Source organism: Crocodylus siamensis, chromosome 7 (assembly GCF_052110815.1).
Source record: "Crocodylus siamensis isolate JL-2025a chromosome 7, ASM5211081v1, whole genome shotgun sequence".
Taxonomy (NCBI): Eukaryota; Metazoa; Chordata; order Crocodylia; family Crocodylidae; genus Crocodylus; species Crocodylus siamensis.
This window is the reverse complement of record NC_143401.1, coordinates 68,772,392-68,799,455: the sequence shown is the minus strand read 5'-3', so window position 1 is coordinate 68,799,455 and position 27,064 is coordinate 68,772,392. Positions and strand designations below refer to the sequence as shown.

The 27,064-nt window shown below is 41.7% G+C and overlaps 2 protein-coding genes across 4 annotated transcripts in view; one reads left to right on the top strand and one right to left on the bottom strand.

Moving 5' to 3' along the window:
* The window catches only part of CC2D2B (coiled-coil and C2 domain containing 2B), a 119,054-nt gene extending 109,194 nt beyond the window's left edge, over nt 1–9,860 (bottom strand). The window contains exon 1 of the mRNA XM_090058719.1: nt 9,765–9,860. Coding sequence (XP_089914845.1) covers nt 9,765–9,860 — 96 coding nt within the window. The remainder of the gene's footprint in view (nt 1–9,764) is intronic.
* A 241-nt stretch (nt 9,861–10,101) lies between these two features.
* Nucleotides 10,102–27,064, top strand: part of LOC149859949 (uncharacterized) — a 51,719-nt gene continuing 34,756 nt past the window's right edge. Inside the window, exons 1-2 of one of the 3 annotated variants that reach the window (XM_090056833.1) lie at nt 10,102–10,239; nt 10,990–11,066. In XM_090056833.1, coding sequence (XP_089912959.1) covers nt 11,038–11,066 — 29 coding nt within the window. In that variant the 5' untranslated portion in view covers nt 10,102–10,239; nt 10,990–11,037. Of the gene's footprint in view, nt 10,240–10,439; nt 10,574–10,989; nt 11,067–27,064 lie in introns of those variants that run through there. The other 2 variants (XM_090056832.1, XM_090056831.1) reach the window with 2 other exon arrangements.

The window sequence follows — 27,064 nt, the reverse complement described above, 5'->3', positions numbered from 1 at the left end:
CTGCTGTGGAGTTTTTTACCGCACAACAGGATAGTATTTGTATTCACTACCTTAGTATTGTATTCACTGCTGAAAGGACTTGTAATTACTACCTTACTTGCATTTACTACCTATAGTATGTTTACAAGTACTAGCCTGCTACCGAGTAAATTAATTTACTCCAGCCTAATAGGTGTCCACATGTAGATGTGCAACATTTACTGCACAGACAGTCTACTGTAGAAAATTCTCCCTATGGAATTTGCTCCCTCTGCTGGACTACCAGACCTCCAATTTTATCATTAACAGAATGATGTAAGGCCCATCTTTTGAGAAGCTGTTTCCATATGGCTCTATACCAAAAATGTTTTTTTTTAATTTATCACTTATAATTTGGCGTTTGTGCTAACCTGCAATGTCTGCAGATTTCAATGATATAGTAATAAATTAATACAATATAACAAATTTAAACACAAATACAAACTTCAAGGTTTATTTAATTTTTTTTTTAATGCAGGAAAGGAAAAATAGTAGGATAAGAATTGCTGGAAAAAATGCATACCATATTCAAAACAACCCCTGTTCTTCTGTAGTGTTAATTAGGACAGAAAAGTTTCATACTGTACCACAAAAAAAAGATAATGCAGCTGTTCATCTAAACTTATTCTTGTTCCAAAAGTTCTGAAATTACCTGGTAAAGTGGACTGGTATAAGAGCACACCTGTTAGTTAATATTTTAACCTCATTTAATCTAACAACGTATCCAATGATTTATAAGTTAATTATACCCATTTCTGTTCTGCTATTTCATCCCTTCCTTTCAGGAACCCTCTAGAAGTTCAGATAAAACCCAGTTTGAGAAACACCGATGGATCTAAATATGGAAAGTGAACCAAATTGTTTATAAGAGTCCCAAGTCTATATTTAGGATAAAATGTGGTCCAAATCATCATAACCTGCTGAAACACAATCACTAGAAAAGCCTCAAATAATATAAGGAAAATTGTATGTTACTAAACTTTTCTAACTGAAGTGTCTTGAAATTAGGTTAAGATTCAAAATACAGAAAATCACTAAGGAGAACAAGAATGCCTTTGAAAAAACAATATGTGATTGGGTTAGCAGAGAATTCAAAACATTTCATTAAAATACTTCATCTATACTATACATGATACATTATTGCATCTGATACATGATCAAAGGAGCATTGGTGGTTGTTACTTATATGTAAATAATGACGACCAAGCTTGCAACAGTTGTTTCACTTTCTGTTAAATTTATTTAGTTTAAAGAAGTCCTTCTTCACAGCAACATTCTGGTAGTTATACAATGAAAGAAAGAAATAAGCACTTTACAAAACACTTTTCACAGCTGAGCTTATGAACTTAACTTCATCAACCTCCTGGATACTAAAAAGCATGGACTAAATATAGACGTTGAAGGTGTGACACATTATAACCTGCCTAGCATCTGACTCACCAGGTACCTCTCCACTATTTACCAGCTACACTCATTCCCCTCCCCCCCGACCTGTGTCTCACCCACTGACCCCTCAACTTACATTTTCACTAACTGGCTTTCTTGTATATATACCAGCCTCTGGCCTCTTTACTATTCATTCCATCCAGGAAGAGTATACACCAACTGCAGGTGATTCTTCAGCCTGACAAAGGGTATTTATACCTAAAAGCTTGCTAAGAAGAATTTTTCCAACTATTTGAGTTGGCCTAATAAAAGATATCAGATTTACCCAAAGAATTGTGTCTTCCTTTGTCCTTAGACTAACATGGCTACAACCTATACCCATGAAAAAGGAAAAACACTTATTCTACCTAGGTGTTAGGCAGATTAAAAAATATTGAATGAGTTTAGCAAAGATACTTAAATAGTTCATAGATTTCATAGATTCCATAGACATTCGGGCTGGAAGGGACCTTGCAAGATAATCGGGTCCAGCCCCCTACCCAAAGGGGAGGCAGTCAGCAGGGGTCAAATGATCCCAGCAATGCTCATTTTGTTAATGAACATTATCCAAATTATGAGTGGTCAAATGCTAAAAATGATGAGGATAGGAAAGTCATCTTAAATTAAGTAAACTGGATTATGAGGTAAACTGAGACTATTCATGTCAACATATTTGCTATCAATAGCAAAATTACACATTTAGGGATGAAGAATGCAGAACATAACTATAGAATAGTGGCCTGTGAAAAAAATAGTGGTAAAATAAATCCAAACCACAAAAGCCCGCCAAGTAACATAAGCTCTCAACACAACACTGGAGATAAAAGGGCTAGCATAATCTTTGGTTGTATAAACAAGGCAGTAGTAAGAGTATAGAAGTGGCTTTAACTTTTCAGCAATTAACAGCAGTCTATTGGCAAGACTGAGACTGAATTAATACAACCAGTTCTGCTGCCCAGTTAAAAAAAATAGATGTAAAATTGGAGAAGGTGACTGATAAGAATCACAAAAATGATTAAAATACCACAAAAAATACCTTGCTTTGAGAGACTTGGGGAACTCAATCTATTTAGCTATTTAAAAAGATTAAACAGATATTATTACCCTGTGTAAGTACTTTGCAAGAACAAACTAGATACTAAAGGGCTCTTCACTCCAGCAGACAAAATAGAAACAAAAACAAGTGGCTAGAAGCTGAAGCCAGACAAATTTAAATTAAAAATAAGGTGAGTATGATTACCTATTAGTACATATTGTATGTATACTGATAGAGAAGTTGTGGATTCTCCATTTCTTTGAGTTGTCGAGCAATTACTAGGTGTATTTCTCAAAAATATGTTTTGGTCAAACTAAAGTTATACAGTTTACCATACAGGGTAACAAGTTGAAATTAAAAAGCCTGTAACATAGAAGTCAGATATGTTTCCCTTAGTCTAATGGTCTCCTCTAGCTTTATATTCTAAGGGCATGTCCAAAAATGCAGGCACGTGCACTTACAGCAGCTCAAACAGAAGCAGTGCATATTTGAGCCAGGGCTTTTTGCCTCAGTGCATGTGCCCAGACATGCACTTTGGTGTGGTGCAAGTTGTGCTCCTTGGGGCAAAATAACCCTGTCTCCTCCCGGATCTACAGCCAGGGTGAGCTAGAACCTGGGGCCAGCACTTGTAAAAAGTTGCCCTGTTCTGGCCCCACCAGTACAAAAAGCTGCCCTGGCAAGTAGCTCAGAGCTACTCACTCTCAGGAGCTTCTGGGGCCCAGCCAACTGGTACCTGGGGACACTACCCCTTGTGCCAGCTGGACTGCTGAAGCAGCCCTGAGAGTTCCCTGCACCCTCTACCCACTGCAGCAGTCTGGCAGTGGGGACTTCTGCCTGGCTGTGACCTGCTGCACACCTGCCAGACCCAGATGGGGACTGCACAGCCAGTAGAGGCATCTGCCCCTCTGGGCCAGCTGCCAGTGGGCTGTGGCGGCAGAGCTGGCCTCTGTGCAGCTTGCCCAGCCATCTGGGCAGCTATCGCTCAGATGTTCCCAGTGTGGTGGCCCACTTTGAACTGTCAAAGTTTGTCCTCCTGGCCCCAACTGGCCAGAAGGTCAGCCACCTCCAGCTGGGTCCAAGGTGCCAGCTCTGAGCAGGCTCCTCTGCCTGGGTCCTGCCACCTTCCTAGCAGGAACTCTGGTGTTCCCTATTTGAAAACTAGAACATCCCTCATAAAAAAATGCCATAGTCACTCTGTAAAATACCCTGAAATCCATGTTCTTCCACAATTAAAACAAAAGACCACTATATACAGAGAGAGAGAGTGACAGAGGGACAGTGATCAGTTGGGCAATGTTTTATTGATTTATCTACAGTGTTAAAGTAATTTGGAAGGCTACCAGTGTCTCTTATCCTAATAAAATTAATTCTAAATACCTGTGTTTTGCTGTTTGCCAGGGTGGGGGAGAGTTACCATAAAACAATTAGAGCTCCCCCTGACCTCTTCACTAACCAGACCTCTTCACTAACCAGGACATTGAGACAATTGTCCCTGAAGCCACAGCTCCTGCCACAAGGTTTCATCCCGTCTGGCAGCTGGGCACAAAGGGTATGTGCTGTGGGGATGTGGTGTTTGCAGAAGGGGGGTGAGAAGAGGGGTGGAAGTGGCTGTGAAGGGCAGTGGGATGTGTGGGTAAGTATGGGTGGATCATAGGGGGGTAGTGGCGGGAAGCTGCTCAGGAGGGGTGGGTCCCCTGCCCCCTGCAGGGTGCAGCCCCCCCAGCTCGCAGAATGCCCCCCCCACAGGGCTACAGCCCCTCCCCACAATAGAAGCCCTGCAGGGCCCACCATCTCCCCTGCTGCAGGGCCCACCATCTCCCCTGCTGCAGGGCCCATGTGCCCCACCCCTGCTTGCTCTCCCAGCCCCCTGAATTGCTGCCCCTTCACCACCATCCCCTGCTGGGATCCCCTTCACCATCCCCTGCAGCCCCTTCCAATGGCTTCCCTGCCTGGCCCCACCCCGCACATGCACCCCCAGACCTCCCAATGGCTGCCCCACCTGGCCCCATCCCCCGCCTACTCCTCCAAACCCCATGATGGCTGCCCAGCCCCAGTCCCAACTTGTACCCCCAGACCCCCGATGGCTGCCCCACCCGGCCCCAGCCTCCCAGCACTTTAAAACAAAAAAGGCCTGCACTCTCCAGCAGTAGCAGTGGCCATCGGGGTCACTGGGGCCTCCTGGCAGAGGCCCCCCATATAGCACAGGGCAGCAGGGACCAGCCCCAGCCACCTGGCACCCGCACTGTCACTGTCCCATCGTGCAGGCGCAGTCGGAGTTGGCAGGGCACTGCATGGCTCTGCATGCTGCGAGGCAGCTGGGGTCACTGTGGCTATCACCTAGGGCCTGGCACTGCTCAGCCTGAGTAGCCCCAGCTACCTGACAGTACATGGAGCTGCATGATGCCCTGCTGACCTCAGCCACACCCATGCAACAGGGCAGTGGCAGTGCAGGAGGCTGGGTGCAGCTCTGTGTGGCTGGCAAGCTGCTAACGCAGGAAGGGCAGGCAGCATGCTTCAGGACCAGGGCGAGGGCCAGCCACAGAGACACTCTATCAGAGCATCTCGGGGGAGGACCCCAGCCTCTGGTTGCCTCAGGTATGCTGGGGTCAGGCAGGGCAGAGATCAGGGGAGACTCAGGGGGTAGGCAGGGGATTGGGTCAGGTGCTTTTTTTTGACCCCTGGGTATCCTAATTTTGCCCCCACGCTGCAAACTTGCAGCACAGGGAATATTTTTTTGTTCCCTCACACGTCTCTTCAAGTGTCTCAAAGGGCTTTGAGATGTTGTAAGAGGTTCATACGCACTCGTCTGGATGTCCCCTAAGAGCCTATGAAGCAGAGCAGCAGTCAATTTAAAATAACTAAATTAATAACTCACCCTTCCAGCCAAATAGATATTAAAATCAAAGGGATGCTGTCCAAAAATTTAGGCTAAAATTGTTTTTAAGATTATACATTTTAAGTAATTCCAATGAAATGTACATGTTTTTTGAAAGTTTTGTAATTCAAGTCTAGTGGTACCAAGAAGATGATGAGTCTAAAACTGTATGTTACTGGTAACAAGTTTAGATTTTTAGTACAGGTTCCTTTGCTTTATGCTATACATGTGTTCCTAGAAAACAGTGTGTCCCGTGGGAACGAAGACAGGGATGTGACTTGCGACAGGGACAACCTAACCCCACAATGCAAGCCCTGAAGATCAAGCAAACTTACCCATTACAGAAGCACAAGGAAAAGATGAGCCACACCAGGACAGAGCGGAACGCCTGCGCAGTTCACTAGCCAGCTTTATTTCTGGATGAAAGCAGTGCCAGTGAATGATGTCATCATCGAATGCCGCCCAGCCAAAATAAAAGCCGACAGCAAAGGAGAAACGGAGGAGGCATAGCCGGAGGCAAGCAGCAAACGTCCTCCCCAGGCTAGGTGCAGACTGTACTGGCTAGCACCCAGCTGCACAAGGACAGGTTCCTTCTGAGGGGTTCGCAACTCATTGAAAAGACAAAGATGGTGTTGAGGGACTCCAAGTGACTTTGGGAGCCACAGACACCGGGCTCATGACTGGGGATGGGCCAAGGCCTGGTGCCCCCCCTTTTTTTTTTTATTATTAATCCTTTTTTCTTTGTTGGTAGCCCAGCGGGACCCTGACAAAGGTCAGGGCCCTGGGCAGTGCTCACAGATTAAGAATGATCAAGGCATGTGCTACAAGCTGCAGCACCATTAAGAAAGGCACTAAAGAACATCAGGGACAGCACCCCAAAGAGGCCCATAGCTGGGTAAAGACACCAAAGTCCCTGCAGACAAGGAAAAGTATGAGAATCAATACCAGGCCATGCACCAGCAGGTCATCAAGCAATCATCTGTAGGCTGGCACATGGCTGGGGTGTAGGGGAGGTGGAGCCCCAAGAATGCCTGCTAGGGAGTGTGACTGCCCCACAGGGAACCACAGGAGGAAGTCCCACCATTGAAAGAAAGATCAAAGTTGTGGCAGGCAAGTTCTGGGGTTTCCCTCTGGGAGAACGTGATTCCCTGCTGAGATCGCAGGACCAAACATCACACGCAATCCCAGGCACATGCTCCAAGGTGGCTAGAAAGAGCCTTCTCAAGACCAGGCAAGCACACCTCACATAACTCGAAATTGCATAAGGGGAAACCACTTTACAATGTAACAAATATGAATATGTTTCAAGACCTTGACTGTACTGACCCCCAGACCCATTTCTACCACTTTTACAAGACAATTTTGGTACTCACCAATAGCAGACAGCACACACAAGCAGAGGGTAGTGGTGAACGTTACCATAATGGGGATGACAACTACAGAAACACGTGTCATAGACAATGAGCAAGGAGCACAGTCCACACAGGAGACTATATTTTGGTGGGCATCACTCCCATAATGCACTGCAAAAAGCAGCTGACTGAGGGCTTCCACCACACTGATCACATAAGAGTGAATTTACCTCACAGATGACAAATGCCTGGTATAAAAAGGGTCATTGTATAAGAGGGAATTTGCACTTATAGAACCCACATAAAGCGAGGGAAATCCGTACTTTCATTTTAATAGTAATTAAGAGAGCCAAAAATTCTCTTTGAGACTAGCTTAAGCAAACTCTTAAAAGAAAACATTGACAACAGAGTGCCTTTGGAATACTTGGGCATATAGCTTTGTTAGAAAGTAGTAAATTAACTGCTTGAAAATAATATTTTCAGTCAATTTAAGCTTAGTTACCTTCCTGGTAAGGAGGTGATCTGGGGAAAATAAAGCAAGATAATACTGCCAGAATAAGATATGTTATTTTTATTAGATAAAAGTATTCTGAAAGATTGTTGTAACACTATGCAATAGATGGTTGGCACAACCATAGTACAAATCTAAAAGACTTCCTAACATTATATATTATAATTAATGTATCAAAATACTTGAAGTCTAGAACATAAAGTATTTTCAATAAATATTTGTCCTAATAAAGTATTAGTATGGTACAGAATATTTTTAAAATATAATTAATAAAGCACCTTTTTCACAGCACTTTTCCTTCTCATAGATATCTTCTTCAGAATTCTCTCTTTAGCTGTGTCCTTCTGAATAATTAAAAAGTGTCATTTTAAGTAAGTATATATCCTCATGATACTCTATAGAATACTTATCTTTTGAATAAAATCTCATAATAAAAAAACTAATCAGTTCACCAAATGGCTTTTCACATTGCCAGGGCACAAAAAACTCAAAATCAACCACTGCTGTTTTGTTGCGGGGAGTAGGGGTGGGTTGTGGTAGAGGGCCAGATTAGCTTGTTTTTACTTAGCTGACACTGACAATTAATACCTTTCTTGCTAATACTGATGTTCTAATTTAACATGGCAGCCTTTGGGTGTTACTTTTGACATATGGCTGCTGCATGCAGACTGTCAATTACATATATGCACTTTCCTCCCTTGGTTTCTATTACCTGAGAAAAACTGTTACTGAAGTTTTTATAACCTGCACTAGCATGCTGAGAGACTGGAAAACAGGAATTTATTTGCCTGTTTCTTTGGCCTCTTGTATACCAGCCCAAACATTTCACCTTTATTTTTTTACGGGACCTGAGGATTATTTGACATAAAATCTTTTTCATTTCCTGAAATCCATAGTAAGTTTTCTTTCCAACTCTTTGTTTTCATTACTTCGAAAATGTTTGAATTGATCACATTCAACAAACTGGTACCTGGTTAGGAGCCATTATGAAATATGTCCTTCTTCTCTCCCCTGCCTTTCTGCCTTTCAGCAGGAAGTTATTTTAACCTTCTGCCATATAAAGAAGATGGATCACAGACTGCTATAATTTTCATAATTTATCATTAAGTTTTTTTCTGAAAGTCTGGTCCAAAGTGAAACCTAGACCAACACTTGATACCTAATTGTAGAAAACCCAAATTCAACTCCTCCTCACAAGCAAACACTGGGAGAGATGCCAAAAACGCAGTATCACTCTTGAAAAACAGAAATGCTTTAGTTTACATGACTCCACAGCAATCCTTCTAACCAATTAAATGTTGCAATGCCCACATATATAGGGGCACATGTCTACTCATATAGCTAAATATGTTGTAAGAAAGGCATTTTACCAAATGCATCCAAACACCAGTTCAATATATTCTGAACTGAAGTATGTGGGTATAAGCAATTCAGAATCTCCCTTGTCTTTTCATCTTTATTGAACATGATATTCTACAGTGTAATGAACTACATTGTGCTTTCTATGCAAGTTCCATGGATAAACTACCTCTTGCTGAGACGCAATGGAATAAATTGTCCTGATTTTCTCAGAATGTTTTGCATTAATATGATTAGGTAAAGTATGCAGGTAAATATGCAAAATGTGGTGTACAAACACATTTTACTTGTTATTGGTTAACAGGAGGATACCACTGCCCTGTTACAAATCATATTTCTGTATTGCACAGATGTATACTGAAAATTAATTTCCCTGCATGAACACGGTATGCCTTTACTTAGCACCAACCTTCCTCATTTGGAAATGTTGCAATCATTCAACCTTGAATGACAATTACTTCTAATAGCCTCAAGATACTATTGAATGTACTAATAATATCCTTGTTGACAGCCAAAATCTTAATTCCAAGTACTAAACTCTGGCTGTTTAATAATTCCCCACTCCCAGAGCTGCTAGCTAGCACTACAATATTTTAAATATTCTGCATACACAATCTGCAGAAGAAAGGAAAAAGAAAGAAAAATGTAGAAGATCTGTGGGTTTCTATATAGGTCTATGACCTATTGTCTATGATTAACATCACTTTGCAGCTTAAAATGTAAACATTAGTCATGTCCATCTTATCTGGAAAGAAATATAAAATTAATTTTAAAGTAACTTCCCTGAATTCCTTCTTCTGATGACAGTTCTCGTTTCTGGTCAGGATCCATTTATTCTGAAGTGTTACAAATAACTAGAAAAAGACCATGATATGTCATGTCATGGAATATTTGACATCAACATTATCAACTACCTCTCAAAATTAAACTGTTCAACTTTTGTTCAGTTCATTTGAAGGAAAGAAACACTTAACCTGATTGCAAAAAACCCAACAAGTTTACACTTCAAAAATGTCAACCAATGGAAAAAGTTTTTTTCATGATTGCTTTTCCTCTGAATGTGTATTTCTATCTCTGCAATTTTAAAAGTTTAGAATGTCTCCCCTCGGCTATTTAAAACAATGTTCACTGAGAAATGTGACTACATTTATTATTATTAATTTGACTCTTTTTGAAATGTAGCTGTACCTCGGGATTAGAAATGATCACTGCTTTCCTAGTGCCAGACACATTTGAAGACTCATAAAATTCCAGCTCTGAGCTCTGTAATTTAGAAGCAGACATCTTAGGATATAAAGTGCTTCTACTTTGATAGTTTGCATTTGTGACATGGGAAAGGTCTCTGTATTTATTGATGAATGGATACAACGATCCAGTCAACTGAAGAACTAAAAAACACACCCCTCTATCCCAATGAGAAGGGATACACACGGAAGTCCTCTGTCTGCGCTTGCCCTTACACCTTCAAGAGGTACAAACCAAGCTGCCTGGGGTCTGAAACCAGGGCTGGGGCTCCGCCCACAAAGCACAAGGGCCCGCCCTGCGCTGATCTTCTCCACAGGATGAAGCAGTGGTCGCCTGCTAGTCACGGCTCCGCAGCTGATTCTTCAGGAGCCAGAGGAGCCAGTCTCGGGCGACCCCGGATCAACGCGGAGCCAGGCTGGTAATGAGGGACGCGCTTGAAACACGCCCAGACACAGGGCGTTATAAACCCCTCCCCCAACCGCCACCCTCACGCCCGCAGAGGGCAGGGAACGGACACAAGCAAACCCAGCTCCCCCACAACCGAGCAGGCGCACTGCGACCTCCGCGCTCATTGGCCAGCTGGGCGCTACGCGTAGCTTTACGTCACGCGTCGCGAGCCCTTGAGCATGCGCGCTGGGCGCTTCTCAGCTGCGCCGTGCGCCGAGCAGGCGCAGTGGAGGTGCTATTCGGGAAGGTTCGGCGGCAGCGCCTGTCTCGTAAGCGCTTTCCTTCGCCCGGAGAAGCTGCTCAGGGTACGGGCCTCCCCCTCTCGGCCCGGAGCCCCGCCCGTCGCCTCGGCTTGTCCCCGCGGGACCTGCCTCCGGCCTCTCAGGCTACCGGGGCCGGGCACGGGGTGTCGCGCCTGCCCGTGCACCGGGACGCGGCCTTCCCTCCCCTGGCGGTGGCTGCTCTCGCCTCCGCGGGAGGCCGGGCCCTGCCCCAGGCCGCGGGAGGATCTCGGCGGATCTTCCCCGCCCCCGCCTGGAGGCCGGGGGGCGCGGCCGAGGCTGCTTCTCTCCCCCTGTTCCAGTGCAGCAGAGGGACAATGGGGACGGCCTGTCCCAGGCTGCGCTGCGCTGCTCGTGCGTGGGGCCAGCCCCGCGCCTGTGAGAGAGAAGCGCGAGCTGGGCAGGGTGTTAACCGCGCGGTTCTCTCTCCTTTGCTGCAGTGCCCACTTTCACCGCTGCCTCCTGCTCTTGCTGCTCCCGCTTTCAGCATGGTAAAGAAGAACACTATCCCCGACGGGTAAGTATCCCTCACGCTGAGACAGGCAGGAGCGGGCACAGCCCTGCCGGCAGGGAGGGGGCACAGGCTGCCCCTCACTCTTTCACCACAGCCTCTTCTGTGCCAGCCCCACGGTGGTAAGGTAGGTATTGGCACCAAGGCAGGAAGGACATAGCCCATCATCCCCCAGGTGAGTATTATATCCCCAACTTGTCTATGAATACTTCTTCATCAAACCGTACCCAGCTCCTTCCTAAACTGCAAACTTCTACCGATCTTGAGGGATGGGACAGTTGTCCCCCTTTTCCCCCTTCTTGCACACTTACCCTGCCCTGAGAGCTTGGGAGAAATTGAAGGCTGCTGTTTGCATGTGGGGAATGCAACAGATCTCTTTTTCTTTACAGGTACAAGTGGTAAAGTGCAGAAGCACATATTTTATCCCATGTGTATCACTCAAGGGAGCTTAAACATTTATGGGCAGTAAGTGCTAAGAGTCAGAGTTCTGCCTTTGTCCTGTTGACCTGGCTGTACTACTGGTGGGACCCATGGGCTATACTTCAAACTAAAATAAGAGGGTGAAATTGCTCGTTTGTTTATTTTTTTTTTTAAATAAAGTATAGCCCTTGTTTCTGATGATCGGCCAGCACAAACTACCTGGCTGGTTACATGCCCACTTAGGAGCTAGTAACTGTGAAGTTGCCACTAAAATCTATGCCGCTTACCTAAAGATCTCCAATTGTTTTACAGAGGTGGTACTATACTTGTACTAAAGTACTGGTTAAGTAAGATCACGGAGCAAATGAGGAACAAGATCAAAAAAGGAGCTTGGGAATCTTGATCCCTGATTGCTGCTAAAAAGATACTGTATTATGAAACTAGTCAAGGGGAAATAAATAAACTTTGAAATTTATTCTTAATTGCCTCAAAGAATTTTTATTGAGTTCTGTCATAGCTTGCTGTGGTTGGGGAATTAAAATATTACTTTACCATAGTAGCTATTTAAGGAGCTGTAACTTGCTTGTTTTCTCTATCAAACACTTTAAGATGATTTAAAACTTCTGTCTTATTTTTATTTAAAGCAGTTTAGGGTTGTCTAACAGGAATGCAGAAAACTTGAAAAATAAGCATTTTTTTCTTGCTTAAATTAGTTTATTTAAAACAGAATGTGTTTCAACTCATCAGGCTTTATTAATTTTTAATCTCTTTTCATCATATGAACTCCACTCACTTGTCTGACAGGTACATGTAACAGGGTATGACTTGACTTAAAATTACACGTGTTTTTTGGAAGGTGACCCAAAATTTAAAGAAAAAGGTGGGTGGGAAGGGTGGTGGCTTTTGATCTGCCACAATTCAGGTACCTTTTATATTTTCAGTACTTTTAGCAGAATCATTAACTTGTAAGGCAGTGTGTAAGGAATGCAGCTCCTTGAACACTTAAGACTTTAACAGTGGAGCTGGAGAAACCAAATTGGAGAGGGAGTTCTATATAATTATTTCAAAACAGCAGTGCTCAAAGTTTTGTCCCTGTGTGCCAGATTGGGCCCCTTACAGCTTTGGCTGGCCCCTACACGCTGGGATTGGGCCTTGCATACCTGCAGGGGTGGTGCAGCTTGCAAAGCCATGCTGTCTGGCATGTGAGGCTCCTCAGAGGTCTAGAAATTTGACAGCAGGGGAGTAATGTCATGCTCCTCTGCCATTAAATAGTCAGACCTGTGGGGAGTCCTTTGGGCCAGATAAGTCCAGTCCCTGGTACTGTATTAACCTACAGGGTAGGGGTTGAACCACCTGTGTTTTAAAATATATCTTTATATCCTCATATCTTCAGTGTTGTGCACATAGACACCGAGAATGTATTCACTAGTACAAATTATTGGGATTACATTTTTAGTAAGAAATTGCTTGAATGAAAATGAAGTGTGTTTAATTAAATTGCAGCCAGTCTTCTAGGCGGGTATCTCAACAACATTCAGCATTCATTTCTTTTGGTAGGTTGTGATCACTGTGTTTTGAAATGAGGGAGATTTTGAGCAGATCCCAAATTATCTAATTCTACAACAGTGGTCCATTTTTAAGTTTACTTTTAAAAGGAGCTATAGATAATACAGCTGACCCTGAATGCATGGCAGATTTGTTTTGCTCCCATTCCGTGTTGTTGTATGTTCTTTATAAATCTGCTTTTCTTCCCATTTATAAAAAGAATAGTGAAACTTTAGGGTTTGCCTGTATGTGGAAGTTCTACTGGTATAATTATACAGGCATAATTAATGCAGTTGGTCCCCCATATTCCTTGCACCATTACCTTGTACCATTATTGCTTAGTCCCCCCCCAAAAAAATGTTATATGGTACATCATAAATATATTTGTACCATATAACATTTCTTTTTTTGGGACTAAGCAAAAATGGTAAAAAGTAATGTATGCAAGTATAACTACATCCATGACAACTTAACTTTTGGATTGACATCAATAGTTCTTAAGCAAATACAGCATTTTAGCACCTTGAATTATGTATCTTTTGGTGGTGAATTGGTTTTAAACAACCATGTTACATAATGTTTTCAATCAGTGTTTTGCAACAGCAGAATAAACCAGTAGAGGGCGTTCAAGGTATCTGGCAAGCTACAACTGGAGCTGCTGTAATGCTAACCATTATATAATTTTGCTTGTTTTTGTGCAACAGTATCCAGAGTTGAAATTTGGTGAACAGCATCTCGAGTGAAGTCTAACTCTCAAATTTCTGTAGAAATAACAATTTCTTACTTGGCTGACTTGATTCCCATGTTTTATTGTGGGTTATTGATATTGCCTAAAAAAACAGGAATGTATTTTTATTTTATTTTATTTATTGCTATTTCTTCATGTGTATGTACTGATAAATTCACCAAAGAGGGAGTGAATTAAGTTGCTCATACTTGCATATTGAGCAGAATAGTTTATACAATTCTAAATGGTTATGCATATGAAAGTTTATTAAAGGAAATTGGACTGCATGTCGCCCATAACTTTACATTCATGAGGCTGCACAAATTTAACTGATTATATAATTGGACCTGTGAAACGCTTACTTGCAAAGCTAAATGAAAAGGAAAGGTTACAGTTTGGATTCAGATGTCTTTTTCCTTGTAAAAAGAAACCAGTTTTTTTGCAGGTAAGCTGAGAATATGTATTTGAGGTGAATGAGGCAAATTCCTGACCTTGTGACTCTGCTTTAAGATGAGGCCTTAAGAGATCTTACATTTTAAAAAATACTAAGGAAAATAGAAGATAGTTCATTGTATGAATGTGTGGGGAATTGATGATGTCCTATTTCTGTACAGTGCTTAGGCTTAGATCATACACTACAGTGCACAAGTATGAAGCCACATATTATTCTATCCTATGGAAAATAAACAGAGGGAGTTCCTCTCCAATGTTGTTGAGTTGCAGCCTTTCAGCTGCAGTAACCTTTCCAGCTCCTGTGTGCCTATTCTACAGGGGTTGGAGAGAAGAGCAGGTGGCAAGATTCCATCTAGCTGCAGGTCCCTAAGTAACTATATACCCTTTTTCATATCCTCTTTTACATGTATTGGAATATTTGCCCCCCTTCCCTCCCGCCCCTCCCCCCCCATTTCTGCGCAATTAGTAACTTGATACAACTTTTTAATGTACTGTAATTTCCCCCCCCCATTAGTGGTACAGTCTTATCTTTTATTATAAGGTAAGCAGAGAACTGTAGTAACTACTCTTTAATTATAGATATTTATAAAGGAACTTATTATTTATCTTTTGGGAATTAAGTTTTAGCTGTAAACAAGTATTCCGTTACAATTATTTCATTTTTCCCATTGTGACTTTTGAGAAACAGACTAATGGTCTTCACTAGCTTTCCACTCTTGGTTTAAATAACTTTCTAACAGATTAATGCTACCATTTACACTTCTTGGATGATTCTGGTGAGCTGTCGCTGCACCTCTACAGGAAAAAAAAAATCTTGGCCCCTTAAAAATATACAAGAATGGTGCTATTAGAAATTGAAGAGTTCCATTTATTTGTGGAACAGTAGAGGAAATACCAGTATCTTCATTTTGCTGCTACTGTGTTCTGTTTAATTTTGGTTGTGTACCACTTATGTGCAAGACGCATGCTGAGGCTTTATGGTCGTTCAGACTTCGGCACCTCTGTCCAAACTATTGATGTCATCATCAGTTCCCTGGGATTTTGTGGGACAATGGTACACTTCACAAAAGCCAGCAAATATCAGTTGTCCAAAGTTGTTCGCGACTAGTCACATGTCTCATGACCATTGTTTTTTCCATGCATTATTAATGCCACTGAGAGCTGTCAAGTACAAGGCAAGACAGTATATCCTTTCAAAGCTGCTTCTGATGCTGAGAAATCCAGTTATATAATTATTTTACCAAACATCTACTTATTCTGATAACCTTGGTAAAGGTGGGCAAGCTAGATCCTTTGCTTGAATTGTTTAAGTTGAATAACTATTTTGCAAAGCTGCCATAGGAGAAAGTACGTATGTTAATGTTGACTGCATGAAATATACAGAATTGTATATAATAGTCACAGCAGTTAAAACCTGAAAGTGGAAACATAGCTATGCATACATTTTTTCTGTAATCTGTTGTTCTAAAATAATTTTAATGTTCCTGTTATAAAGGTACAACTGCACTTTTCACAGGAACTGATTAAACAGTAGGATTTCCTATATAAACCACTGAATTTCACTGGATAACATTTCTTCCTAATACTTGGTGAGCTGTCATATGAGTTAAGATTGATCATTTATATGGGTGAAAATATCTGCTGCCATTTATTGTGATACTAAGATTTACTGTTTGGTGTTATTGTTATATGCAGTTCTGCTTAACCTATATTTTATGGCAACTCTGGATAGCATTTACTGTATTTTCTTTCGTACTGTATTTTCCTAGAATAAGAAACGCACCTTATTTTTGAAAGTGGAGGAAATCTATCCAAAATTAATGTATTTCCAAAATCCAAAATTTTGCAAATCTATCCAAAATTTATTATTGGATTGGGGGGGGGGAGAGGTGGGGAAATGATCTAGCCTTGTAATAACTGAATAGCAGCAGCTAGGGAGCTGAACCCACTCCATTTTTCTGCTCCGTGTGGATTGCGTGCAGAGCAACATTCACTTTTGTCCTTCAGAAACTTAAATGGCAGGAACTGCTGTTATTGTATTTCCTCACAACATGCACTCTGATTTCCTAGGTTTTGGAAATGGGGCATGTTATATGTGGGAAACTAGGCTAGGTAGTAGTTATAAGGCTACTCAGTTTTTGTTAATATGATGGGGGTAAGTTTAAACCTGCTAGTCAAACTTGACATCTGCTTATTAAGGCTTGTCTATGGGACTCTTTTTAAACCGCTTTTTTAAACATACTTGTTCAGATGACTTCTTTGTCAGATGTCTCTGCTAAACTGCTAATGTTTCAGGGTCAATTACAAACTTTTCATGGACACCTTTCTGATTTAGGGTAAGCTCACCTACAATCATCTTCTAAAATGTCTTCCTCAGAAACATACATCCCTGCCCTGCTGCACTATGTCTTTCTGTTGCCTTGAGTTCTCCTAGTACTTCAAGGTGTGCTGCTCTGCACTGCAGCGCCCCACTGCTTAGGGTGAGGAGAGGGAAGTTGGGGAGATGGAGCCCCAAGCCAGAGCAGTGGGGCAAGCAGAGGCCAGTAGCCTAGGGGTTGTAATTTAGCCCCTTGTAAACTGTCAATTGGATAGCCCTGAGCTAGAGTATTGTAATGAAAATATAATTACAATTCTGTAACTGTTTTTTGGCAACTATTTTCAGGCCTAAATAACTTCATGAAAAACATACATAGCCTTTGTTTTTTCATCTTGTTCTCGTGCCGAAAGCAACTTGCTTTTTCCTTAGAAAAGCGGGTAAAATTACTGATGTTTTAAAGTGGTTGAATGAATTTAGGGAGAGAGTGCTTCCGTACTATGAGGAGGAAGAGGGGTTGGGTTGTAGGGGAATTGAAGATTCAGACATTTTATTTACAGAAAGTAAAATCTTGATAGTCATATGAAATATTCACACATTCGAAAAATTAGAAAAATAAAGATCTAATTGAAAATGTATTGTGTTTGTGTGCTTGCTGTTTGTCACCATTTATTTAACTATGTCTTCTTGGCTGCTTTCCTGTTAAAACAATAAACTTAATTTGTGGCTTTGGACACTCTGGAATCGAGGAAATTTGAATCTGTGTCAAGATCCTGAAGATATCAAAGTTACACGGCCATTCTGATGTAAAAGTGGGCCTTGGCTACCCATCCTGTCAACCCTTTCAAAGTGCCAAATGTGGGTGGCATACATGTTCTCACTTAACGCTGAAAAGTCTAATTTGTTTTGAGGCTGTGTAGTAATATATTTCAGACTTGGATTTTCTGCTATTTGCTGGTTAGATGCACCTCCATTAACATTCTCTTTCCTGAATATAATTTACTTACCTGGGTTTTTCTCCTACATCCTGAGCATTTCTTAGGAGGGGTTCAAATATTGCTATGATATATTGGCCAATCCTTGGTTCTTTTTTTTCCATCTGCTTCCATGTGACTTCAGCCAGTTCCATGGATTCAGCTGTTACTTCGGTACTGTTGATTCCTAGATCTACTTCTGCACCCCCAACCTTTCACTATTACTGTATTCAAGTATTGCTGCCTTTTTCTGATAACTTTTTGGATTGTTGTCAGTTATTTAAGGATTCACTTGCAACAACTATTTTCTTCTTTTTTTAAAAAAAAAATCTAAGCCTTTTAACCTTAATACTATCTTCACTTTCTGACTTGCTTGTATCTTAGTTTAAATGTCCTCTTGCATAATTTCCTCTTTATTCCATATCGGTATCTTTTGGCCTTCCACAACTTGCATCTTGCCTTTCTCTACATCTATCCAAAATTACTATTAAAATAATTTTCCTGTTCCTTCACTGGTTCTTCCTTGCATTCTAGAACAAATACAAGATTATTCTCTTCAAAACTCGGCATTGCCCTGTTTTTTGTTTCAGCCTAACCCTCTCGTCTTCCCTGTTTTTTCCTTTTTGCTTCTGTATCATTTTGCCAGACACTGTATTATTAAAAGTAGTCTGCAATCTGTGCTCCTTATTTCTTTTGATGTATAGTGCCTCAAATTGTATTAAAGTTGTTTTTTCTCTTATTCCCAATGCTTCTACAGTAGAAAATTATTAAAATTTCTAATAGTTTTGCTTACTGTTTTCTTGAAAAGAACAAGCCAGTTTCTTTTCGAAGTAAAGGCTTAGAAATTTCACAAAGTGAGTTTTTTTTTTGCCAAATTTTTCCTTTTCTGTATTTGAATTATATTGGTGTTCAAAAGAAGACAAGATCTGAAAATTTGGTTAAAACACTTCTTACCTCTCTTAGTAAGCCTAGGCTTGGATATCAATCTTTGTATTTCCCTGTACTTTCAGGCAGAAGACGGATTATGCAAGATGATTTCTAATGCAAATTTAAACCTTCAAAGACTTTCTACATAAGAAACTATATTTTGTGGTGATTGGGTGGGGGAAGGAGATATCTGAATTTTGTATAGTCTTCTCAGCTTGCATTCAATGCCAAAAATGCCTCAGACTAAGTATCAACCTTACTTGTTTGAAAGAATTGGAATCTACTAGTGTTATATTTGAGAAAAGTTTAAGAGGAAGGAATTTTGTTGCTTTTATCTCATGCATTTGATAGTATTTTCTAAATTTAGCTCAGGGAGAGAGTTGTTTGGCTTTGGTTTTGGTTTTTTGGTCCCTGTGTAGTCATAGTTAATTTAATCCTGTTTGGATTTGTTTGGACAGTGAAAGCAGAAACTGCTTGCTTGCTTTTTAAATAAAATGTGTGATTTCTAAAGCTGTAAAAGTTGCCAGGTGTTAAGTGTAACTTCTTGTAAATTAGCAAGACAGCATGGTACCAGTCACCTACTTAACATTTAGCAGCAACTTTTTGAATATAGTAAATTGTTGGTAGGAAATAAAATAAGTAAATGTGGAAGCCAGCCTTATATCTTCCAGGGCAGATGTTCATGTCAGTCTCAGAGAACTTAATCCTTACATTTCTGTTTCTTTTCTTTTCCTTCATTTGTTATTTCTTGTTTTTAAATCAGGGGTGTCACTCATCTGACCCTCATGTCGCATGAGTGGCACAGGACAGCCAGTCAAACCAGTCTGGAACCTGCAGCATCTGCCCCATTTTACTGCTCAGAAGTTTTCAGTTAACAGTGCCATAAGGGTTGTGGTGCTGGAAAGTAACAGAACTTGTTTTATTTAAATTAAGGCATCTTCTTCATTTTGATAATAAACAATGTATAATTATTTGAGCCAACCCATCAACATCTAGAATAGTGTTCTAAAGTGACAGTATAAAAATACCAGTTTAAAAATGTTTTGTATTACAGTCCAAGTGTAGTCCATCTGGCTAACCTAAATAAATGTTGTGATCCAGTTCTACTTGTGTTGGTTCTTGGGGGTTTTTTTGTTTTTGTTATGTTTTATGTTAACCCCCATTTAAAACTGGCTTGATCCTGTTCTTGAGAATTATGATGAAAAAAATTGGAACTAACAAGACCTACATATTGTTTAGATAATTGTTTGTTTGTTTGTTTGTTTGTTTATTCCTTTCTCCTGCATCTGAAATGATAGTTTTGTGTGCAATTTCTGTCCCTAGCCACAAACTGGTATAAGTGATCAGAAACCATTTCAAATCTGTAACTCAACAGAAGTTCAGTGCACATAAACTGCTTTCAAAATGGCCAAAACTGGTTTAAAATAAACCTGGGTGACCTGTAGTATTAGACTTCACTGTTTTTTAGGTTAAATTTGGTTTACTGAACTTCTGTCCCAGATCTCCTCCAGGTCCAAGTTGACTTGGAGTCCCCCAGCATCCTAGGATGCTTTGCACCTCCTCTGCAACCTCACCCTTGCAGGGTAGGCAGCCTAGTCTTGGCCCAAGCTGTTTCTTCCAACTGAGCATGGAGGTATGGTCTAGCACCTCCCAGCTTTTGGCTTTGGGTCATTGCAGGCATGTGGCTGCATTTCCAGAATCAAGAGAGAGCTTTATCAGTTCAATCTATGCATCTTAGGTTAACCTGTAAAGATAGAATCAATTCAGGCTTGGACTTTCTGACTGTCTGTACTTAGCCTGTGAGTTTACCTCTGACTCGTAATATAAGCTGATGCTAGATAATATGGTGTTTGTAAAGTGCCAGTTGTATTTATGGTAACAGGTAATTAAAACAAAATGGCCTTAATTGAGAGATGCCCCATTCTGCACTCACTTCTTGATCCATTGGCATATAACTTGGGAAATGGTGGGAAAATATTTTAAATAGGACAAAAAAATCCATTTCCATGACCTTACTTACCCATTCTTCTGTCCAAAGTGATTTAAAGCATTCAAGAAGGAAGATTCATTTAAACTATAATTCAAAAGAATAATAAGTCGCCAAAATATGAGGTTTTAATAAAGAATTTCCTAATAGTTAAGTTACTGACTGAAACCATACAAAAGGCCAAGTAGTTGTTGCATACCAGGTTATGCCCTGTAATATGTTGGAAATAAGTTGTGCTCGTAGTTAAGTAATTAAAAGCTCTTGATTTTTACCTTTGTTGTCCTGATCTTGGATCAGGTTACTATGCCACTAATTTAGGATAAACATAATAAATAACTTCTTTCAGTGTAAAGAAATCTGACATCTATGAGGTCTTTTTTCCAGCAAAGATTCCAGTATTTAAATCAGAAAGCTAGTTTGTAGCTAGACAGTGAGTTTTTCCAAACTGAGATATGTTAAATGTGCATTAACTTTTTGTCTGTTTTGTTTAACTTTTTTTTTAGTGTTGTGAATATTGTACCCCAAATCTGTATCTAGATAAGGTTTTTATTTTAATCTAGACTTGCTGAAGTATCCCTTACTTTTGAATTTAATCTAATATTAGGTGCTTTTGAGAATTGTATTTTGTTGAGTGAGAAATAAATTGCAAAGGGATGTGAAGGGTAACAAGGGTTTATACAAGTATGTCGGTAGCAAGAAGAGGATCAGGGAGTGTGGGTCCCTTACTCAATGGGGGAGGCAACCTTGTGACAGTGGATGCTGAAAAGACTAAAATGCTCAATGCCTTATATGCCTCTAGTCTTCACAGGCAAGATCAGCTCCCAGACTAACGCACAAGGCTGCACATTTTGAGGGGGAGGTGAGCAGCCCACAGTGGTGAAAGAACTGGTTAGGGACTATTTAGAAAAGCTGGATGTGTACAAGTTCATGGGGATAGATGGGATGCACCAGAGGGTGCTGAGGGAGTTGGCTGATGCAATTTGCAGAGTCAGTCGCCATCATCTTTGAAAACTGGATGGTGATCAGGAGAGGTCCTGGATGATTGGAGAAGGGCAAACAGTGCCCATTTTAAGACAGGGAAAAAGGAGTATCCAGGGAACTACAGACCAGTTAACCTCACCTCCAGTCTCTGGAAAAATCATGAAGCAGGTCCTCAAGGAATCCATTTCTAAGCCCTTGAAAGAGAAAGTGATTAAGAAGTCAGCATGGATTCACCAAGGGCAGGTTATGTCTGACCAAGGTGATTGCTTTCTATGTTGAGATGACCAGCTCTGTGGATGTGGGAAGAGCAATGGATGTGATACCTTGACTTTAGCAAGACTTTTGATACGATCTCCCACAACGTTCTCGCAAGCAAGCTAAAGAAGTATGGGTTAGATGAACGGACTGTAAGGTGGACAGAAAACTGGCTGGAGCATTGGGTTTAGAGAGTAATCAGTGGCTCAATGTCTACCAGACAGCTGCTGTCAAGTGGAGTGCCTTGGGGGTCAGTCCTGGGGCTGGTTTTGTTCAGTATCTTCATCACTGACCTGGAAGAGAGAATGCACTCTCAGCAAGTTTGCAGATGACACCAAGCTGGGGGGAGTAGTAGATATGCTGGAGGGTAGGGCTAGGATTCAGATTGACCTTGACAATCTGCAATCAGAGAGTTGGACCAAAAGGAAACTCATGAGGTTCAACAAGGACAAGTGCAAAGTCTTGCACTTAGGACAGAAGTATCCCATGCACCAGTACAGGCTGGGGGTTAACTGGCTGGGCAGCAGCTCTGCAGAAAAGGATCTGGGGCTTACAGTGGACAGTGAGCTGAATATGAGCCAGCCTTGTGCCGTTCTTACCAAGAAAGCTAACGGCATACTAGGCTGCATTAGGTGTGTTAGCAGTAGGGCTAGATGATGTCCTGAGGTCCCTTTCAACCCTAACTTTCTATGATTCTAACAATCTTGCTAAACTTTCAATCAAGGGAGTGTCTAGAAATCTTTATGTAAAAACAGATTGTTGGCTTTCTCTTGATTTATCATTGTTTTCCACAGTTTAGAAAATGTTAAAAGCAAAGCATGAAACTCGGTTGCTTAAGTGATTGGGCAGGAAGATGGAAATAAAAGCTGTTTTGAAAATGGTATCTTCTTTCTTTCCTAGCCTTAAAACCATATATACTACTATACAAGGGACTGGAGAATTACATATTTTATATATATATGATTTAAGGTCCTGTAAGTGCGTATTATGCTAAAAGGACTGCTTTCCAAGAGCTTGGGCTACAAAACAACTTTTAATTGAAATACATCTTTGACAGAAGTTACCACTATGCATCTCATCTGGCGTTAAATTATGCTGCCTGAACTGTCAGCTATTAATGCTAACTAGTAGGATAAGAGTTATGTTAGTTTTTGTTCCCTGTTTCATGTAGATAACCTCAGAAGGGCTGATATTCAGTTGCCCCAGGCATTACTTTGTTTAAAAAAAAAAAAAAAAAAAAAGTAGGCAGAAATAGCAGTGAATAAAACATTCATATAACATTTGAGCAACAGTTTCTTTTTTAAAAATATATGGCCAAAACCTTATTACCTGTTTTGTATTATTTACCTTACTACTGAGATATTTAAGTGTAAATAAATTATCCTTTTTAATCAGACTGTACTTTGCATCTGAAGCATTCAAAAGTTTGCCTTCTCTAATTAAATCTAAATCTGTTTTCAATAAATCTACCATAGTTGACTGACTGGTTTAGCATAAAGGGAAACTGAGGGTTATATTTCATAGTGATGCACAGTGGACATTCAGTAAAATTCTTTGTATGAAAATAATTGTACTTTTGAACTAGATTAAGTGCATAAATTGTTGTGTATCCAGCAACTCTTCCCTAGCTGTACATATCTGCTCTCCAATTTCTCAGGTAATTAAGAATAAATGGAAGAGCTTACAGTTGCACAATTTAGTTCTCTCTTGCTTTTAACATGAAGTTCCATTTCCCCACGCCCCTTTTTTTAATATAGGGCTTCTCCCTGCTTCTGCTCATTCAATAAGCAAAGTTCTTTATAAACTAAATAAATTTTAGGTTAGGAATGAAACCCCAATTATTACTTGTAGTGATATCAAATCGTTGGTTTGTTTTTTTTTTAATGTAGAAAGAAGCTTTCTAAATCTTTTAGTTCTCCAGTATTTTGCTATTCCTGTTCCTTTGAAAATAATCATTCTTTTTCAGCACTGAAAAAACCCTTATTTAGCAGCCCTTCATTGTATCTTATATAACTTCACTTTGATTTACGTTCTCAACCCCCCACACACACACTATTCTTTTTTTTTTTTTTCTTTAAACCTTTATTATTAAAAAAAATAAAAGCAAAAGGTAAAGGTACAAATATATTCATAGACTGTTAGGGCCTGGAAGGGACCTTGCAGATCACTGGGTCCAGCTCCTGTGCTCTAGGCAGGAAGACGACTGAGGTCAAGTGACCCCAGCAAGGTGACTGTCCAGTCTCCTCTTCAAAACTTCCAGGGTAGGTGACTGTACACCCTTTGGAGGAAGTTTGTTCCACAGTCTAGACACCCTGACTGAAGGAGTTTTTCTGGTATTAAGCCTGAAGCAGCCTTCCAGGAATTTTTGGTCCTGCTCTTCCCCAGGGGTTCCCTAGTGAACAGTTGTTCACTGAGCTCCTGATGCATTCCTTGAGCTTTTCCAGGGGTCAAGCATAAAAAACTTGTCGGTGACAAGAAATGCTGCATTACCAGAGAGTGAAACCCCCTCCCCTCCATGCCCATTGTGCAGTAACAGATGTAGGGCTGGCTATCCATCTTCCACAATGTGGAGTGCCCCCTCGGTAGCTCAGCATGACAAACTTCCGCATTTTGTTGCAAAGTGAAGTGTCCAAATTCAGATGTGATATGCTTGGACCAAGAAGTGGAAAATCTAGAGGGCATTATCAAAACCACCTCCTGTAAACTCGTTTCTGAGGATTTTCAGTCTTGCCATCTTGGCCTGGCCCAGCAGGAAATTGGTCAGGCAGGTCATGCTTCACTTAACTGTTTGGTGTGGAATAGAGATGTACGCAGTCTCGGAGAAGTCAAAGTTCAGCATGCCAAAGAGGTTGCTAAGAGTAGCTGCAGCTGTAGCTAGGGGCTGTCCAGGTAGGCGTGGAAGCTACTTTCTGTCTACTAAGCTGCTGTCAGGGCTTGGGGTTGTTGTACATGGTGGACTTTCAGGTCAACAAGTATATCCACAGTGAAGGTAGTCTTCACTTCAACCAGAAGCTGCACAGCAAATAGTGGGCCCAGCTGTTCACCCAGGGCTTTGGCTGAGAACCCAGTGGAGTGAGCCGAGTTGAAGAGGTGGATTACCTTGACAGTGTGCAACTGGACCACAAGCAGAGTTGAGGGTCAGTACCCTTTGCTACAAAGCTAAGTTATAGACCAGCAGCTTTGTAAATTGTAAGTGCCTGCTCTGTGGTCTTAGTTGGACCCTAAGCCTGCCAGGCCCAAGTGTCGCTGTGGTAGAAGTGTGGCACAGTATCCCAGTTAAGGTGATCAGGGTCCAACAGAAAAAGGTCTAGATAAAGGTTGAGATTCCCCCACCTAATGCAGGAAAGCAAAAGCCAGCTGTTGACAGAGAAAGGGTCCACCAGCGAAGAGCAGGTATTGAAAGGCTTCATGTGGAAGGCAGCCTGCCTACTTTCCATGTTTTGGCCCTGACCCGCTTTGTTGGTGGGCAGGTAGGGGAGAGCCTGCTGGAGCCAGAGGTGCCTGTTTCAGCCTTCTGGAGCCTTTTAAGGAGGTTCATTCATATGTCCAGGTTGGTGCACCTGTTCCACCTGTTGCCAGCCATGAAGTAGGAAAGGCTGGGTAGGTGCCTGTGCCACTGCTGTAGTCAACCACCTCACCAAGGCCTTCCCAGTTCTTGGCTAGATAGGCTGGCAGCCAAATGAAGATGCCTAGGACTTGGAGACCGTTGTGGCACTGGGGCATGTCTGGAGGCTAAGCACTGACCCAAGGTCTAGGAGAAACATGTCACTTAGCCCAGTTGGTATAGGCTGAGGAGGTGTGCTTGTAGGCCTGTTGATGGTCATCCAGGGACTGGACTTCCTAAACACTGTCATCTTATTTGGGGGTCCAGTAATTGGGGCTGTGGGCAGTAGAGGGATCAGGCCTGTCAGATGCTGTCACAGCTCATAGAACAGCATCTCAGTGGTTAGGGCACAGCATTCTGGAGAAGAGGCAACCCTACCAGGTGCCCCTGTATTCTGGGAACAGAGCATGTGCTCTCTGTTCTTCAGGAGGCTAAAGGTGTCCTGGTACAGGAGCTGGATCATTGAGATGAAGACAGTCGTAAAACCAAAGGTGAACCCAATCAAAGGCTTTTGCTTGATCCAGAGAAACAAGACTAATGTTTGAACTGGAGAGTTCTGCAGCTGCCAGAAGTCACACAATAGAAACAGGTTTTCTTGGATGGTTCTGTAGGTACACAGTAGCTCTGTTCAGGACCTGTTTGTGGCCATGACCTTTTGAGCTGGTTGTCCAGGATTCTGTGATTGGTACACAGGAGCAATACTAGTCACTAACTCTTAATGTTTCTGAGATCCCCTTGGGCAGCAGTGTGATGACTGCTCACCAGCAGCTCACAAGTAGGATCCAAACTTTGAGGCCCTCCTACAAGATGGCCAGAGGTCCAAGCCAAGAGGGGCCAAAAGGTCTTGCAGAATTCAATGGGTAATCTTGCAATGCCTGACTCCTCCATGGTGAGGCCGTCAGTGGCAGTGGTCAGTTCTGCCAAGGATACCTCCTGTTTTGAGCTTGTTAGTTTCAGACATGGAGAGTTGGAAGAGGACCTTATGCAGGTCTTGGTTGGCCTCTAGGCAGGCAGGCTCAGTTGTAAACAGCTCCCTGTAGAAACTAACAGCATGCCCTCACATCTTGACTGGGTCCATGTGCACTTGGCATAAAGGTTATAAAATGATCTTTATTCTGGCCACTTTTTCTCTAGGTTGAAAAAGAACATAAGGCATCAATCAGCTTCTGTGAGTTCTTAGAAGGGGGCTCGGGTTCTTGTACCCTAAGCCACAGCCTCTTGTTTTCTTGTGTTTTTCCTGGAACTTAAGGCTCTCATACAGCCCATGGTCATTACCAGCATTCCTCAAGGTACCTTCAAGTTCAACAATGTCTTCCTCAAGGCCTTGCACACTGCAGTAGCAGTCTTGGGTTGTCTGCTATGTATATTGCTGGCAGAAAATCTTAATTTTTGCTTGCTCCATTTCCCACCACTGCTTCCAGGGGGGAAAGTCACTTCTCAAAACTGCCCAGGTCTGCGAAGCACTTGTGGAACTGGGCATCCTGCAGGAAACTAGCACTGAGCACCAGTAGGGTGGTTGCCTATAAGCCAAGTCAGGAAAGTCTTATTTCATACCAGACCAGCCTGTGATCTAAGAGTTCTGATGGAATGATCTGGCTTCAGCAAAGCAGATACAGGTGGTGTTTGATGGGGAGCAGATCCAGGTGAGTCAGGAAAGACCATTTGTACTTGCCCACACCTGTTTATATTGCCTCATGCTAGAATGGAGGTTCCATCATGCATCAGGCTTGCTGCCTGTAGAGTGGGCCTGCTGCTATAGAGTGAAGGGTAGATGGGGCTCTGGTCCATTCCTGGAGGGTGCAGTTAAAATTATTCCC